At 30.9% G+C, this 17,682-nt stretch overlaps 4 protein-coding genes across 4 annotated transcripts; 1 reads left to right on the top strand and 3 right to left on the bottom strand.

The window, feature by feature from the left end:
- Positions 1–1,280: 1,280 nt before the first annotated feature.
- LOC121122998 (uncharacterized) lies at positions 1,281–3,903 on the bottom strand. Its single transcript, XM_040718077.2, has 3 exons — positions 3,770–3,903; positions 1,838–2,698; positions 1,281–1,786 (listed from the first exon to the last, which is right to left on the bottom strand). Exons 2-3 carry the CDS (start codon positions 2,475–2,477, stop codon positions 1,515–1,517), a joined length of 912 nt encoding a protein of 303 aa, XP_040574011.1. The 5' UTR covers positions 2,478–2,698; positions 3,770–3,903; the 3' UTR covers positions 1,281–1,514.
- LOC121122999 (uncharacterized) lies at positions 3,619–5,116 on the bottom strand. The gene is given in 4 exon segments (XM_040718078.2): positions 3,619–4,006; positions 4,086–4,350; positions 4,410–4,666; positions 4,668–5,116. Coding segments are annotated over 4 exon segments (903 nt in total). The 5' UTR covers positions 5,036–5,116; the 3' UTR covers positions 3,619–3,993.
- Positions 5,117–12,236: 7,120 nt separating this feature from the next.
- On the bottom strand, positions 12,237–14,122 carry LOC121122882 (uncharacterized). The gene is made up of 2 exons (XM_040717958.2): positions 13,455–14,122; positions 12,237–13,382 (listed from the first exon to the last, which is right to left on the bottom strand). The coding sequence occupies exons 1-2, from the start codon at positions 14,077–14,079 to the stop codon at positions 13,114–13,116; spliced, it is 894 nt and encodes a 297-aa protein (XP_040573892.1). The 5' UTR covers positions 14,080–14,122; the 3' UTR covers positions 12,237–13,113.
- Positions 14,123–14,578: 456 nt separating this feature from the next.
- On the top strand, positions 14,579–15,918 carry LOC121122881 (uncharacterized). Its single transcript, XM_040717957.2, has 2 exons — positions 14,579–15,336; positions 15,391–15,918. The coding sequence occupies exons 1-2, from the start codon at positions 14,697–14,699 to the stop codon at positions 15,654–15,656; spliced, it is 906 nt and encodes a 301-aa protein (XP_040573891.1). The 5' UTR covers positions 14,579–14,696; the 3' UTR covers positions 15,657–15,918.
- Positions 15,919–17,682: the final 1,764 nt, after the last annotated feature.

Raw genomic sequence — 17,682 nt, 5'->3', positions numbered from 1 at the left:
TCACTATAACTCAATAAGCCATAATACTTAATACTATTTCATACTAAATTTCTTTATCAAACCCTGACATTAAGAAAAATAATATATTTTTAGCCCTTGATTAATTTTGTAGTCAACAAATTCATAATGAAATTATTTAGTTCATATCAAACTAATTTCATAGCCTATTAGTATTTCATTCTGGTGAGCTATTTATTAGTCCAAAATTACCAAATCGACATGATTTCCAAACCATAATTAGATAAATTGAGACGAAGAAAAATAAGAGAGTTGATTTAATCATTATATTTTCGCTTCTTTGCACCGAATATGCGAATAGCAATGATAAAATTAAAATAAGAAGGTACTCATCATTTATATTATTTAAAAATGGCGGATAATTACTTAATTTTCATTTGTTTATTAGCTTATGATTTCTTAAATTGCTCTAAACATATCAATTTATTTATAATATATATATTAGATTGGTTAGTGATTATTAAATCAACATAAATTAACTGAGAGAAAAAATTCCGGATCTTCTATAGTGAATGAATTGTTAAATATTTAAAAATGACAGCTAAATTCATATTAATTAATCCTAAAATCAAAAATTATCCCCTGGACAAACCAAATCATAGTTAATAGTATTATAATAATATTGTGACAACCTGCCCCGGTCTGACCTACTCCTTTATTATATTACACATAAAGAGGATAGTTAATTAATTATAATTATTGAAATTATGATTTAATATGGTCATAAAAGCCTATTTTGCTAGTGAAATACCTTGTTTTAAAATATAGATCTCTTGTGGAAAGTTTTTCTGAAGCCTCCTAAAATTTATATCGTATATAAAATAAACCTATTTATATTGCGGTGTTGATAATTTTTGGGCCCCACCCCCTCTCAAAATGGCGAAAGCTAGCAACGATCCTGGATAAAAAAATATACAAGCAGGTGTTCAAAATGTAGAGACTAATTCCAGAGGGGATCTACATTGAATCTTTTTTAAGCAATTGATCCATGCTTTATTTTTTTTTATCTTATACCCATCTTTCTATAATCTAGGAAAGCGCTCGAGTATTATATGGAATCTTCCACGATTTCTCCTGAAATCATTATTGTGGGGAAGATGGGAGGAACAAGAACAAACATGTTGTAGTTTCATCTATTATTATTTGTGTCTCAAATTATTCTACCCCCGGATCACTCACTTTACTTCGATTCCTTATTTGCGAATAATTCCGTCTTAAAAATTAATTTGAAACATTCAATTAACTATAATTTGAGCAAGGAATGATGTTGTCGTAATACATAAACAATATTTATTAAACATAAATTGAAAACTTACAATGACCGCGCACTCATGGAAAATTCAAATGTAAAAAATAATGATTTTTGAAAGTAGGGATGCATAATATTAATATATAAATGACTTTGATAAGAAAAGACTATTTCACATCATAACACAGAATAATACAAATTTATAACGGATTAATAACAATCTCATTCCTATGTGAAAATTGATGCTTCATTGAGTGAGGGCATTGGGACCTTCGAAAACAACACTTTCACGTTTGTGAACTCGATATTTATGTTTGGATAAAGAATAACGTGTTTTAAATGTTTTTAAACAGATTGTGCAAACAAAACCCCTTGTAATGATATGCCTGGCCTCCACATGATGATGCATTGTTACTTGATTAATGTTCGTATACTCACATTTTTTACATTGATATCCCTTGCCAGTCTTTTGTTTGCTATAGTGCTGCCTAATCTCTCTATTTAAAGCCTCAATATACTCTGAAATTTGAAGAAAATTATATTAATACTCAATTCCTAATAAATACGAACCATTATTTTTATCCGACGAAATATCTATAGCATTATTAACAGTTTCCATTTGTTCAGATTCGTTTTGACTATAATTTTGAGTTAATTCTGAGTCATTGCCCTCATCCAGGATATAAAATTCTTCATTTTCTGTATTAGGTAAAGATTCGGAGAGGGAATCGTTTATATCATTCTTTACGATGGAAAGATCGGGGGAGTCATGAGATGAATATGATGGAGTGGGATAAGGTGAAGCAGTGGAGGTAGAAGGCTGAGATTCATGTCTTTTTTTAGGAGGAGGAGCATCATTGGAGAGACCCTTGATTTGAAACTCTTCCGCAATGGAAATGAAATCCTCGAGTTCCTCTTGAATCACTTTCACTTCTCCATGATACATGAAGGAAAGGAGTAATTCCAAATGATCAAAGTTGATCCCTCTCAAATAAATCAGTGGATGTGTCTGGATGGGTGCAGATGCAATTATAGAACGAAAAATAGGGGAGCAAGCACTCAGAATCACTTTATGAGCCTTGATGATCTTTGATCCAGAAATGAGCGTCACATCAAAGAGTTCCTCGTTTTCACGGAGATCGGAAAAACCTTGTTTGAAATTGGATTCATACTCATTCCATCGGAGACAAAGGCGTTCGAGGGATCCCATTCTTGATTTTGCAATAAATATTTATTGTATTGTAGAAATTTAAATTTATGAATGTATTGCACCACTCACAATATTGCACTTGTATTTTACAGTAAAGTCAAAAACTAAAAATATGTCAAATGAAGCACTTGTAATATGTCCTTGCTTCTGTTTTTCTTTCCGTGCTAGCAAGGAAACTGGTTGTTTGATCACAAAGAGACTTTTACTTGTTTACTCGCAACCTTTCTTCCAAAAACGTAGACTTTAATTAACTTAGTAAGTTTACTTAATTGAAAATTATTTAGTATGTACATTATATAGTATTTGATTAATGCCATGAGACACGTTCAATATATTTGAAGCATCAGATTGTTATGACTAATTGATAAAGTCAAATATCGCAGAATCAAATCCAGATTAATTTAATAAAACGGCATTAATTTTGAAGCTTTAGATATCAATTATACAAATACGATTTAAAAAGATATAAGTAAGTAAGAATTACACTCACAATTAATTAATCAATAACGTCAACTTCAGCTTAGTTTTCATAAGGTGTCAAATAGAAGATGAAGATATCGATTAGTTGAAAATGAATTATTTACATTATAAATAAATGTCGGTCTGTAAGCTTCGAGCCACGGGCTTGGAAAAACGAGGTTTGGATGGTGGGGTCGAGCTTAGATGGAATCAACTTTTAGTCTTTATTATAAACTGTTCAACCACTATAAATGTAGGGATGTCATAGAAAATTTGATTTCGCGAGTATCATTTAACTACATATTTATTAAGTTCAAGATCATATCGTTAGTTTATGTTTTTCATATGATCCTCTCACATAAAATACATAATATCCGCTTATTCTGAATATATTATTGATTTATCCGCTATACTCATGGAATATATTGAAAAAATACTCATAAATGACTTAAATGCAGCTGTTCAAAGTTACAATGTAAATAATAGTAGCCTACCGTATTAATAAACGCAGCTGTACTTTTTTGTGCAATATTCTATTTTATATGATCCCAGGCCTAAACATTAATTCTTTATAACAATAAAACGCCATTTTTATTAATATTAAGGAAAATAGTGAACTATTGGATGTCAAATAGGCCAAACAAATAAACACACTTGTACGTTACTATCAATCAAAAAAATATTCCTCTGTTGCCTAGTTTTATTATATATCTCATCCTAATATCTATTAAAAATATATTATTACATCGTGATAAATCGATTTTCTCTCTCGTTGCTAGTTAGTCAATAAAAAAAACAATTTTAGACCTTTCATAGGGATTTTCAGAACATACCACTTTGATTATATTCAAATATCAGAGTTTATCATTGACATCAATTTACACTCCATGCAGATGTTAAGTCTTTTTTTTTTTTTTGTTCTTAAAGCCATTTGATGAAGTTTAATGCAGATTTATTGGAAGTTAGTCCATTTTATTCGGTAAAAAAATCAACTTTGAGGCCCCAAAATGGCGTCTCCTTCAATAATGATGCAGTTTAGTGGAAATGCTTTATACTTCTAGTTCATAAAACTTATTAAACATTGAGATCATACGTAAAAATAGAAAAATAATATAAATTTTATCTGATATTACACCTTTAAACCCTCACCCAATATTTTGGGGACCTTCAAAAACGACACTTTCACGTTTATGAACTCTGTTCTCATGGCTAAACAAAGAATTCCTTGTTTTAAATACTTTATCGCAGACAGCACAAACAAAACCTTTTGTAATAATATGCTTGGCTTCAACATGTTGAATCATGGTAAACTTTCTCGTTGCTATATAGTCACATTTTTTGCATTGATATCCTTTCCCTGTCTTTTGTTTGCTGTAGTGCTGACTAATCTCCCTATTTAAAGCCTCAATATACTCTGGAATTTAAGATAATTATATTAATATTACATTCCTGATAAGTAAAATAAATGCCAACCTTTATTTTTAACTGACGAAATATCTAAGGCATCATTATTAGTTTCCATTTGTTCCAGTTCATTTTGATTAAATTTTAAATCATCGCTCTCATCCAGGATATAACATTCTTCAACTTCGGTATTAGGTAAAGATTTGGAGAATGAATCGTTTATATCATTCTTTACAATGGAAAGATCGGGAGAATCATGAGATGAATATGATGGAGTGGGATAAGGTGAAGCAGTGGAGGTAGAAGGCTGAGATTCACGTCTTTTTAGGAGGAGGAGCATCATTGGAGAGACCCTTGATTTGAAACTCTTCTGCAATGGAAATAAAATCATCGAGTTCCTCTTGAATCACTTTCACTTCTCCATGATACATGAAGGAAAGAAGTAATTCCAAATGATCAAAGTTGATCCCTCTCAAATAAATCAGTGGATGTGTCTGGATGGGCGCGGATGCAATAATAGAACGAAAGATAGGGGAGCAAGCACTCAGAATCACTTTATGAGCCTTGATGATCTTTGATCCAGAAATGAGCGTCACATCAAAGAGTTCCTCATTTTGGCGGAGATCGGAAAAACCTTGTTTGAAATTGGATTCATACTCATTCCATCGAAGACAAAGGCGTTCTAGGGATCCCATTTTGCAATAAATACACTTTAGTTAGTTATGTTTTATCAATGTATTGCACCACTATTGCACATATAATAAGAAGTACGCGAAATGAAGTACCTTGAACTAATTTCCTAGTAGCTGTTTTTCCTTCCATGGTCATTTGTTCACAAAGAGATATTTTTTTATTTTTTCTCTCAACCTTTCCTCAAAAAACGTAGACTTTAAATTAAAAATTAGATGAGCGTTGTTGAGTTTTGTCGACAGTGAGGCTTGCAACAAAATAAAACAACTGCCTGAATGATAATAGTAGGCAATGAACTAAGTCAACTGTATTATTAATATATTAGATTTCTGCCACTTCTTTTTTTTATATTTGCATTTGCTTTATTTCTTTGATTATAATAATATTGAATTTTTGATTCGATTAGAGAGTCTCTGATAGTGAGATCAACTCAAGGTGTAATGTCTTCAAAATAAGACCTCAAGTCCAAGTTGAGTCGTAAGTCTCGAATCCTATCGACAATCTCTAGTGATAATACATTTGTCAATAAATACTTTGGACCTTCAAATGTTCTAATCATGGTGGAAACAAAATTGGATTTTCTACTATATCCGTCTCTTCCAATACTCGTAATATGAAGCTTCAATAAATTTTATCAAATATGATGATGATTTTCATATTTATCGTCTTTTCATGTCGAAATATGGCACTGAATCTTAGTTATACCCTAAAAACTTAATTTTTAAGAAATGCTTTAAAAGCTAACCCTTCATGAATTGAAAGTTTTAATGGTCATATTCGTGTTCTACGGCTTAAATAACATTAATAAATGTGGGGTTCACCCTGTAGGCAAAAATTATGTTGTATTGTGTTATGAACAGACCCCAGAACGCAAATATATACATTTTTAGGGAAAACGTGTAACAAGGTTCTATTTTTTTATTTTTAATACTATCAATATTAAAATCAAGCAAGGTTTGTCCATTTCTCTGACTGGAGAACACATTTTGGCGAACGTTTGTTGCTAAAGCATAGCCCTCATATTTAAAAGAAAATGGATTACAAATTTGGTGCGTCAACATAATTTAAAACATAAACAATTTTTTTTTTTTCCATCATATATTCACAAAACCCAATATTACCTAGACATATATGAGTCAATTATAGACATTGTATTCAAATTTGTAGAATGAGTTAAAATACCCAAAAATGTCAACTGTAGTTTAGAACCGTTGTTCGATTTAAAAGACTAATATTGACCCCGATATGGTCTTTCAAATAAAATTATTTTTGACTTCTAGTTGGAATTGAAAAGTATATAAACGAAGAAAATAATGAGTCTTAGCTAGGACGAATAAATTATAATACTTGAATAAACCTCCTGTGACTCAGTTAGTAAACTACGTCATTTCAACTGTTATAACTACCATTGTCAGGTCAGGTCCTAGGACTGACAAATTTTATTAGGACAGAACTGATAAGACTGCAGTTTTATTAGACCGATCCAACACTAATAGGAAGATTATTTGACAAGGATTAAAGTAATTTAATTAGGGGATTAAAGTAATGGACCTAAAAACCTACAAAATTAGTGAGAAAATTAGCGATTAGCGGACTAACGATAAATTAGCAGATTTAAATTTAGTGGAGTAACGAAAAATTGGTGGGTGACACCTTCTACTCATTCCCCATTGAAAAACAGATCTCACAGTTTCGTCAAATACTCATTGTTAGAACGAAAGGAATTAGGTCACGTGGTTTAACTTTCAACCAACATTCAATTCCATTATGGAAAGAGTAAACTAAAAAAATATATATTCTCCGCTAGGTGATTAGACTTAGTGTAGCTAGGTCTGATATAAGTATATATTATATTTAAGGTTGATAATTTTGGTAAGAATAGAAAAGCGTGCGAGGAGAAGAGAAGACATACTTATGGCATCATTGATTAAATAATATACATTTTCTTCTATCAATCAAGAACGTTATCATTCCCGCCGTTATTATTCCATATTAATATAACATTAGATGCTGATAGTCGATAGAGAACTAAATCAACTGCCTAAAATAACGTCGCCTTCTGTCTAGATTTATGAAAATGAAAGCCCAAGAATTTGGAAAATATTTACCGGATGAGAAACAGATGGTTTGTCGGATTTGTCTATATAAATGTGACTTTAATCCCCTGTCTAGAATAACACGCCCATTATTATCCTCATATCAAGAGCATGGATATTCATCTAAAAAATCAAGTTAATGATGAATACATCAAGTCAGACTTTAACTCTGATCTCACAAAGATGCTTATTGCATATAATATAACCTTATCCATTGCTAATCATTTACGTTCAAAAATTTATGGAGAAGTATACGGGTAAACCTATCCCTTCCCGAAGAACCATCATTAAATTAATTGAAGATGTTGGTACTGATGTCATTTATAGAAATACATATATTTTGAGTCAGCCACACCAAATGACGATCAAGTTATCAGTAAAAAGTATAAAATATTTACTAATTTCGAAATGGAACTCTGAATTTTGTACTATCTAACAGTAAGTATTCATTTTTTTTTAAATCTAACCCTAAAATATGATTCTATTTTAGCCAAAATTATCAAGAATTATGATACACAACTCATTCAATGGCAAAAAAAGTGCTTAAATGGTTACAACAACGGGAGTAGTAGCTTTGGATGGTTCGCAACTAGTTTGTCTGAGACTATTTTCTTCACTTAAAGACTTGGGTATGATAATTAGGTTTTCCAATATTACATAGTCAATAAATGTTACTTTTTTTATCACTTAAGGCTTAGCTATGGTTGATAGGCTCCAAGAAATAGTGTTCAGAAAACTCATAAAAGGCAAAAATAACTGCTTAAATGGTCACAACAGTGGGGGTAGTTACATTGGTTGTAGCATTATAATTACTAATTGTGTATTTCCTTCATGATAATAGTATGTTGTTATATAAGCATAAATAACAGGGAAAATATCTTTTTTGATGCTCTTAATAAGGAGTAATATCGCCGGACATTACTACATAATTAGCTTTTGCTCTAAATCTTTAAGATGGATTTATTTCTAACATTTTTTTATTAGTATATTTATTGTCTAATTTTATGATTTTAACATTTACTTTATTATTAATAATTAGTTAGATCTCATCGGTAGAGATATATCTATCCTGTGCACAATTGTATATATCAACTTCCACATGAAGAAAAGGGGTCTTTTTGATTAAACTCCACGTCTTGCTTGTGTTTTGCAACCTAAAGTTATACTTATGACATATTTAACTGGATTCCGATGTTAGAACAAGAAAATATTATTTGGATCAATCTATTATTTCAATATTCTGTATATATAATTTATTGTTATTGGTTATATGATTCCAATTGTTTAATATTGTATATTTAACATAAATGTGTGATGGTTTATTTTTTAGTATGTAGATTATACTTAATTTAAGCCTTCTTTTTTAAACATTGAACTTCAAATATATTTCAAAATACTCTACTTTTTCGTTCCATTAGCTATTATTCTGATAATAAGGTTCATAATGAATTACAATTTCATGGAGTGTGACGGTTTCAAATCTACTATAACGGATAAAAAACGTCGAAGTCAATTATACGTAGTATATCTTTATTAAACATTTTGCTAATAAATACATTCGTTATACCCTCAAAAATCATAATAAAGCAGGCAGATGATAATCACATCAGTATTTTAAACAATGATACTTATGTCTTTTTCCTCCCCTTCTCCTTGCACGCGTTTTTCTCTACAATATTATCAACTTTAATTATATTATATTATTGAGTCACTAATTCATATACAAATTATATTTCAGGTGAGCCTGAACCTAACCCGACTTTCGGGTCGAGCTCAATTTTTCCAATAAGACAGCTGGGCCATTAACACTCGGGTCTGGTCGGGATTTAATTTCCATTGTTAGAGACATTAATGCATGACTTTGGGGTGGGGAGGGGATAGCCGTATGAGAGGAAAAAATTAGTTCTGAATCATTTGTCTACATTTTCGGCTTCAATCAGACTTGAATGCACTGCTCCAACCAGTTAAAAACTGCATTCTTAGTTTGAAAATTTTAGTGGATACAGTATAATCTACAGGATTATATATATTTTTTAATTTCTATAAAGCTCTGGAGCATAATTTGATCAAATGTTTTCTCCCTATTATTTATTTTTAAAAAACTCCTTATTTGGGGGGGGGAGCTACCCCCCTTCCGGACACCCCTGACATATCAACAGTATACACTAGACATATATTCGTGCAGTTGTAATATTTATAATTTATTTTGTAGCACTTGTCTAGAGTTATCCTTTATTCATAGTTGAAGCTTATATTTTGCATTGGCAATTGATATTATATTTTTAATTATTTATTATATTATTAGATGTTTTTAATGTTTCACAGAATATAATAAATGCCTAAGGCAAATAATATATTCAGATTTGTTTGAGAGTAAAATATTGAATATAGATATCATTGGCTAATATCTTGCATAGGGCGGCAAATTGACTCGGATGGGCCCTATTGAAGAAGCAAGAGTAGGTAGAAGCGTCAAACGTCATCCCCTCCTTTTTTTCCCAACTGGTTTGCTTGAGGCCCACAAATGAGAAATTAATCATGGATTAACAAACAAGCCTAAAATGAGGAAAGAAAATAATTCCCTTATTAGCGCAACAGAAAACAACAATTTTTTAATTTATTGTACTACACATTACATTTTTTGATTTAAAAAAATCAAAGGGAACATTAATTTCAACCAAAAATAAACAAACACGAAGTATAAAGCTCATTTGTTGATATTTTAAGGCGAAACATCCATGAGACAAAATGTCCTGAGAAAAAATAGGCTGAGGCGAAAGTATCGGGCACCGGATTAGATACCAGAGAGAAAAATTCTGTTAAATGTTTAAAACTTATTTGACTTGAACACGCAATATACTTCCAACTGTTAATGCTCCCAGACCTAGTTAACGAAAATACTTGACTTAGAATAGTAAATGTAAGCTTTATATTAATAAAACAAAGTTTGTATGTCTGTATCAATATATATGACAACAAGTCACCGGGTGCACTGTATATAGTTCTCTACGATGGAGATCTTAAACCTGCTTTTGATATATGAATTAACATATAGATGAAATATTGTAGGGACTGCACTTAGCATCGAACATGTAAGCAGGGTTCATTGTATACCATTGTAAATCATATAAACATTTTTGATCTAAGAAAAGAATAATGTAGTCGTATTATTGAAATATTGGAGGCGTGTGCATATATACGAAGGGCACTGTGTCCGTTCGTGTTTGTTATTGGTCTGTTATATCATTATTCCTTCATAATAGTTCATGTAAATTTTCAGTATATGCTAAGAAGGGAGATAAATATTAACGCTGGAATGTTAAAATGAATTTTGTTTGTTTTAATTAGTGACCCCTTTAAAGACTTAAGTACTCATCAGTCATCCCAAAATAATTTTTTTTAACTCAAACTCTTATTATTATTCTTGAGGATAGTACACGTCAAATGAATTGATATACATTAGTATTGAGTAGTTACGTGTGAGTGAGTTAATAAGGATTAAGGATTTCTAGGGGAGTCATCTTCTATATGATTAAAACAAGGTTTTGTCTGTTCATCGATACCCAATAAATCTTATCAATGCCAAGTACAGTCGCTAGTAAAATAGTAAAGAAGAATAAGCAATACGAGCAATATTGCAACACTTGTAACCAGGGCAGCTGAGTCCAAAAATGTATACAGTAGACTCCGTCTACCAAAATTATTATAATTTATTTATATAAAACTTATTTATAATCTAAGACTTATATTGAGTGTTCGTTAAGTTTTCTCCTTGATTGTTATAAGTAATTATAGGCATTAAGTACTCTTAATGTATGAAACTTGAAAGTTAACTCATTTATGAGTTTACTTCACAAATTTCAAATGTGCTCTAATAGTCTGTACAATCACAATTCTCCTACACCTCTAAATTATTATTTTGGGTAGAGCATGGCCACTAACCATGCTAGTTCATTACTTAGCCAATGTCATCAGAGTAAAGAGTACGATACAGTGAGAGGTTGTATTTCATTTGTTAATCTTGTTAAATTTATTATATTCCAAATGTTTTCTATATACTGATTGGGACAATTATTTACTACATATAAACAATAACTACCCATAGCTATAAATTAGATCTATATTTATACTCTGTAGACTCAATAGTACTTATATAGGCCATCGAAAATTGTGTGTTAGAGTCGGAGTTGGTGACATACAAAATATAGGAGTCGGGCATTTTATACCCATTCCGCATCTCTGCTTGTACTAACCCCTGCGTTACAATATCTCACATTTCTACTCAATAAGTGTTTTTTTCCCCGTTTTTTTTTGTAAATTTAATTTAACTGATAGCAAAATAATCAATAACTCAACAGATATAAATCACATCTCCTACAAGAATTAATTTTACATCTCAAAATTAGGTTTTATTCAATATCTTGCAAAAATTTGAGTAAAGTCTTAGATTTTTTTTTGAATAATAATATATAGAAGTTTCGTAAATGTAGTAAATCTGAAGGTGATGTTATGATACGATATCAAAAGAAAACATTTTTGAGTTGTGTTTTACTATTATTAATATTATCAATCAAGCTAAAAAAAAATATTTTACTAGTAAAAACATGAATATCACGTACAAAAATCATATATATATTCAGTAGACGTTACAAAAAAAAGTAGAGCAACAGACTCTTGAGCTTCCTATTGTGTCGTAGAATACTAATTATCAATCAATACTAATTGCGGTAGAAAAAAATCAAAAATTAGTAAATCAAGTAATCGATCATATTTTGATGTAATTTTAATCATTCAAAGAATTTTCTTATCAAAAAAAGCTGTAAATTCATAATTTAAAAAAAAACCTGCATCTAATTTTTGCCTGCAATCTGCTTTTTAAACGTTCAAATATGAACCCAAGATCCACTCCTTTCTCTCCCGACTAATAGAACGTTTTCACATGCCGTCAGCGTAGTTGATGACGACCATTTTGAGGGCCTAAACAAGCAAGTTTTATAAGAAAGAAGACCGCTTTTACATTAAAATTAAAGAAAAGAGTGAACCATTTGATGTCAAAATGGGACCAGCAAGTAAAAGGACTTAAACCTTGCCGTATATCAAAAATATATCCTTCCGTTTCCAATTTTATTATATATTTGACCTTAAAATGTATTAAAATATGTTATTACATCGTTATACAATCTAATTTCCATATTGTAGATACAAAAATTTTTTTACAGTTGAAATAATAAGAAAAAAAAAGGTGCAAATCAAGCCATTTTAAGATATTTTTATTGCTATTACTTAGATTTAACTCAGAAATCAGTGTGTATCATTTGCATTAAGTAGTATTCAATGCAATTTTTTTTAAATTATTAAAGCCATTTGATGATATTTCATATAGACTTATTGTATGTGTATTTGTCCATTGTTTATCAACTTTGAGCACCTATAATAGCGTTTCCTTCAAGTTGTTGATATATATGACATTAGTGATACTCGATGAAGAGTATCGTAAAATTTATTGCGACGTCATTTATTCGGTTAATTTTATATATTATATAAATTAGAACCGAAAAAATATTCGGCTCGTGTTTGTCATTCTTTCAATTACAAATCCCCGATATATTTGGTGACCCCTGAGATGGAGAATACCAAAGTTTAAATACGAGTACACTTCCTTTCAACGAAAACAAAGATAAATGTACTATTAAACATTTCAAATTTCATTTCATCTCCGTAAGTATACAATTGTATTCCTCACTTTTCCCCCCAATAGAGTACAGGGATACCAGATGCCTTTGTTGTTTGTGTGATCGATCTTTATTGGGGAGGGGGAAAGGGACGAATACAACTGTATAACTACGTTTATTTATGAAATATTACTTAACTACTTAAAATAGGTAAAGCATTATATTCATAACTCTTGACACTTCTTTTTAAGGAATTTAATCTTCAGAGTGGGGAGATGTCTAATAAATACAAGAAATAACTAGAATATTGCTTCTTCAAAGAGTTACTTTGGGACCTTCAAAAACGATACTTTCACGTTTATGTGTTCTGTAATTATGATCAATTAGAGTTTTTCTTGTCTTAAATGTCTTCTCGCAGATGGAACAAATAAAACCCTTTGTAATGATGTGCCTGGCCTCCACATGATGATGCATTGCAGGCCGCTTCGTAGCCATATAATCACATTTTTTGCATTGATATCCCTTCCCTGTTTTTTGCTTGCAGTAGTGCTGATTAATCTCTCTATTTAAGGCTTCAAGATACTCTGGAATTTTTAAAATAATGATTATAATTGAAGGACAGTTGAATGAATAATGTCATTAAAATAATTGCAAACCTTGGTTTTGATCCGAGGATATATCTAACGCATCATGATTAGTCTCCATTTGATCAGATTCATTTTGAGTAAATTCTGAGTCATTGCTTTCATCCAGGATATAACATTCTTCAACTTCGGTATTAGATAAAGATTTGGAGAGGGAATCGTTTATATCATTCTTTACAATGGAAAGATCAGGGGAATGATGATTTAGGTAAGATTGAGTGGGATACGCGGAAGCAGTGGAGGTGGAAGGCTGAGATTCACGTCTTTTTTTGGGAGGAGGATCATTGGAGAGACCCTTGATTTGAAACTCTTCCGCAATGGAAATGAAATCCTCGAGTTCCTCTTGAATCACCTTCACTTCTCCATGATACATAAAGGAAAGAAGCAATTCCAAATGATCAAAGTTGATCCCTCTCAAATAAATCAGTGGATGTGTCTGGATGGGCGCGGATGCAATAATGGAACGAAAAATAGGGGAGCAAGCACTCAGAATCACTTTGTGAGCCTTGATGATCTTTGATCCAGATATGAGCGTCACATCAAAGAGTTCTTCGTTTTCACGGAGATCGGAAAAACCTTGTTTGAAATTGGATTCATACTCATTCCATCGGAGACAAAGGCGTTCGAGGGATCCCATTCTTGATCTTTGCTTGCAATATAAATATTGTTATTTTGTAATTTTGTTTATTTTGAATATAAGAGGTTTGTAAAAATCCTGAGCGTTTTCACTGACGTCACAAATTGCATCATAAATTATAGAATAGTTACAATACACTGATTACTAATTAGTAATTTAAAGCAAGGATTAGTAAAACTTGCTTTGATATCATTGACTGAATAAATGTATTTATTTCTCTATGGTGTACATTAAAGCTTTAAAACAATGTAGAGAAACTCGCCTGTTAGCTTGAGGATAATTTAAGTTCTGAATTTATTTAAAAGGGTGAATTTATGCATAGTAAATCAAGTTATTTATGCAGTAAAAAGAATTGCCAATTTGTTTAAAAGCCTTTGGTCATCCTATGGCTTTAAAAATATAACAAGACTTTACATCTGCTTTGTGTAATTTTTAATGTCATAAAAATAAATTAGGCATCTAATGGTAGAAGGGTTTCGTGAATAAAAAACATGTTATAATCCCCTAGCTTTTCGAACCTTGTAGTTACTTGTGTATACATAAATAAACAAAGTTACCCTACTTTATTATTTATATTTAATATTTATAATAAATTAATAATTAATTATTGATGCAAAATGGGATCCTTGGAACGCCTTTGTCTTCGATGGAATGAGTATGAATCCAATTTCAAACAAGGTTTTTCCGATCTCCGCCAAAATGAGGAACTCTTTGATGTGACGCTCATTTCTGGATCAAAGATCATCAAGGCTCACAAAGTGATTCTGAGTGCTTGCTCCCCTATCTTTCGTTCTATTATTGCATCCGCGCCCATCCAGACACATCCACTGATTTATTTGAGAGGGATCAACTTTGATCATTTAGAATTGCTTCTTTCCTTTATGTATCATGGAGAAGTGAAGGTGATTCAAGAGGAACTCGAGGATTTCATTTCCATTGCGGAAGAGTTTCAAATCAAGGGTCTCTCCAATGATGCTCCTCCTCCTAAAAAAAGACGTGAATCTCAGCCTTCCACTTCCACTGCTTCCACTTATACCACTCCATCTTATCTACCCCCTGATTCTCCCGATATTTCCATCGTAAAGAATGATATAAACGAAGCCCTCCCGAAATCTTTACCAAATACTGAAGATGAAGAATGTTATATCCTGGATGAAAGCAATGACTCAGAATTAACTCAAAATTATAGTCAAAACGAATCTGAACAAATGGAAACTAATCATGATGCTTTGGATATTTCGTCGGATAAAAACAAGGGTTCGTATTTATTTTATTCATCAGGAATTATATATTAACGTAACATAATTCCAGAGTATATTGAAGCTTTAAATAAGGAGATTAGTCAGCACTACACCAAGCAAAAGACGGGAAAGGGATATCAATGCAAAAAATGTGAATACTCAACTTCCTACGGCCATGTAATACGTCGTCATGTGGAATCAATGCACATAATTACCAAGGGTTTTGTTTGCACACCGTGTGATAGAGTATTTAAAACAAGAAATTCTCTGTATAGCCACGAACAAAAAATTCATAAACGTGAAAGTGTCGTTTTTGAAGGTCCTAAAAGTTCTTAGTGATTTTTTTCTTTTTTTTTTTTTGTAATATCTATGTATGATCTCGTATTTATAATCTTGAATGAAACATTGTTTTATTCAAAATTACATAATTATAATCTTCAAGTTGGCCATAGTGCAACAAAATGTTATGTATCTCAAGGTTAATTAACCTTGATCTATCTTATATTAGTCATATTGTGTTGAGTCTAATTTGTAACCAAGGACCATATTCCAGCATCAAATGTTGCCCTCAAATAATAATAAATTAATTAATTATGAAGTATGGAATAGTTCTTTTTTCATCATCTGCATCATTAATTTACCTTCGATCAATCAATTATGGTTTTGTTTTTGGTCTGTAAAAAATCGTGTCTTTGAGTTTTCACTTTTTTATTGTAGTTGATTAATAAACTTACGATATGTGAGCGTTTTGTCAATTGCTCACTTAGACCTTTTTGGAAAAAACTGCTCATTTTGCCCTTGTGTGAAAATTGCTCATTTTTCTAAACTGGTGTGCAATAAATAAATAAAATTAGTCAACAGCTTTTGATGATATTTTTCGAGGGGAAATCCAACTGCAAAAACCTTTCTTCATTAGGCTCTCTTTTTGGAGATAAAGATATTTATATGATGCAATTAGAGTTGTGGTTACATGATCGGATATGTGAGGGAGCCATATTCCGATAACAACCAATTAGAAGAAGGATAAATTTGGTACAAAATTAACTTTTGAATAATTCCCATTGAATCTTGCAATAAAGCCGAAATACTTTTACAATAAATAGCAAAATCCTGATCTTCCATTTATGTTAAAGGTTGGATGTATAATCAGGGATGGTCAAGATGCGATGCTTCCATTAAACAAGACACCTGAAGATCACATCAACTTCAAATTTGCTACAACTACTAATGTGGACGTCTTTTAGTATGTTTAAAACTATCAATGCTGATCGAAGGCAAAAATTAACGGGAGAAAAACTTACTAAAATCAAGATTGGTCGATATAATATAGAAACATTTATGAATAAATTAGATATACGTATATATTAAATCAGGGATTCTCAACCTTTTTTTTAGTGATGAACCACTTGTAAAATATTCATTTAAACCAAGTACCCCCTTACCAGCACAAAAAATTTTTAGATTCAGTAACAGGGGCGTCCGCAAGATTATATTTTAGAGGGGGGGGGGAACTTGGTTTTTGGAACTTTTTTGAAAAAAAAATCCAAAAATTGATGTAATATTTTGGAATTTTTTTCAAAATATTACATTTTTTCGAAAAAATATGAAAATATTACATTTTTTATTACAGCTTTATATAATTCAGCAATAAAGGGATTTTCGCCTGTAGTCGAGCATTTTTGGGGCATCAACAACCAAGTTTTAAAGCTATAAAAACTCTTTTTTCATTAATATTAAGGACCATATTGAGGTATTGGATGTCAAAATAGGACCAACGAACAAAAGGAGTTAAATATTTGTCTATTATAAAATATATATTATGGCATCGTTATACAATTTTATAACCATACTGTAGATAAATTTAACTATTGCAATAGAAAGAATAAGACATTTTTCTCTGATTGTTATCCTACATTTGTAGTCCCACATATCATAGAGATAGACATATTTCTTCTTTTATGTATAATATAATCGCCAAAAATTATATAATAATTGTACAAATCTAGCCATTATTAAAGATTTTTAGTTACTTTGATTTAATTCAAATACACCTATCAGTGTTTATTACTGGAATATTGTAGTATTCAATGCCGATGTTAAGTTTTTTTTAAAGCCTTAAAGTCATTTGATGATGTTTCATCAAGATTTATTGGAAATTTGTACATAACATTGCATTGAATACTACTTAATATCAATATAAACACCGATATTTGAATTAAATCAAAGGTATATGCACTTAAACCCCCATTCAAGTGTATAAATTTATGCAATTGTTTTTTTATTTATTGATCAATTAGGAACAAGAAAAGTAGGGTAATTAGAGAAAAATACCTTATTTTTTCGATTGTATTAATTAGTTTTT

This window comes from Lepeophtheirus salmonis, chromosome 8 (genome assembly GCF_016086655.4).
Source record: "Lepeophtheirus salmonis chromosome 8, UVic_Lsal_1.4, whole genome shotgun sequence".
In the NCBI taxonomy this organism is placed as follows: domain Eukaryota; kingdom Metazoa; phylum Arthropoda; class Copepoda; order Siphonostomatoida; family Caligidae; genus Lepeophtheirus; species Lepeophtheirus salmonis.
Note: the sequence above shows the minus strand (reverse complement) of the source record. Positions and strands in the feature narration are given on the sequence as shown.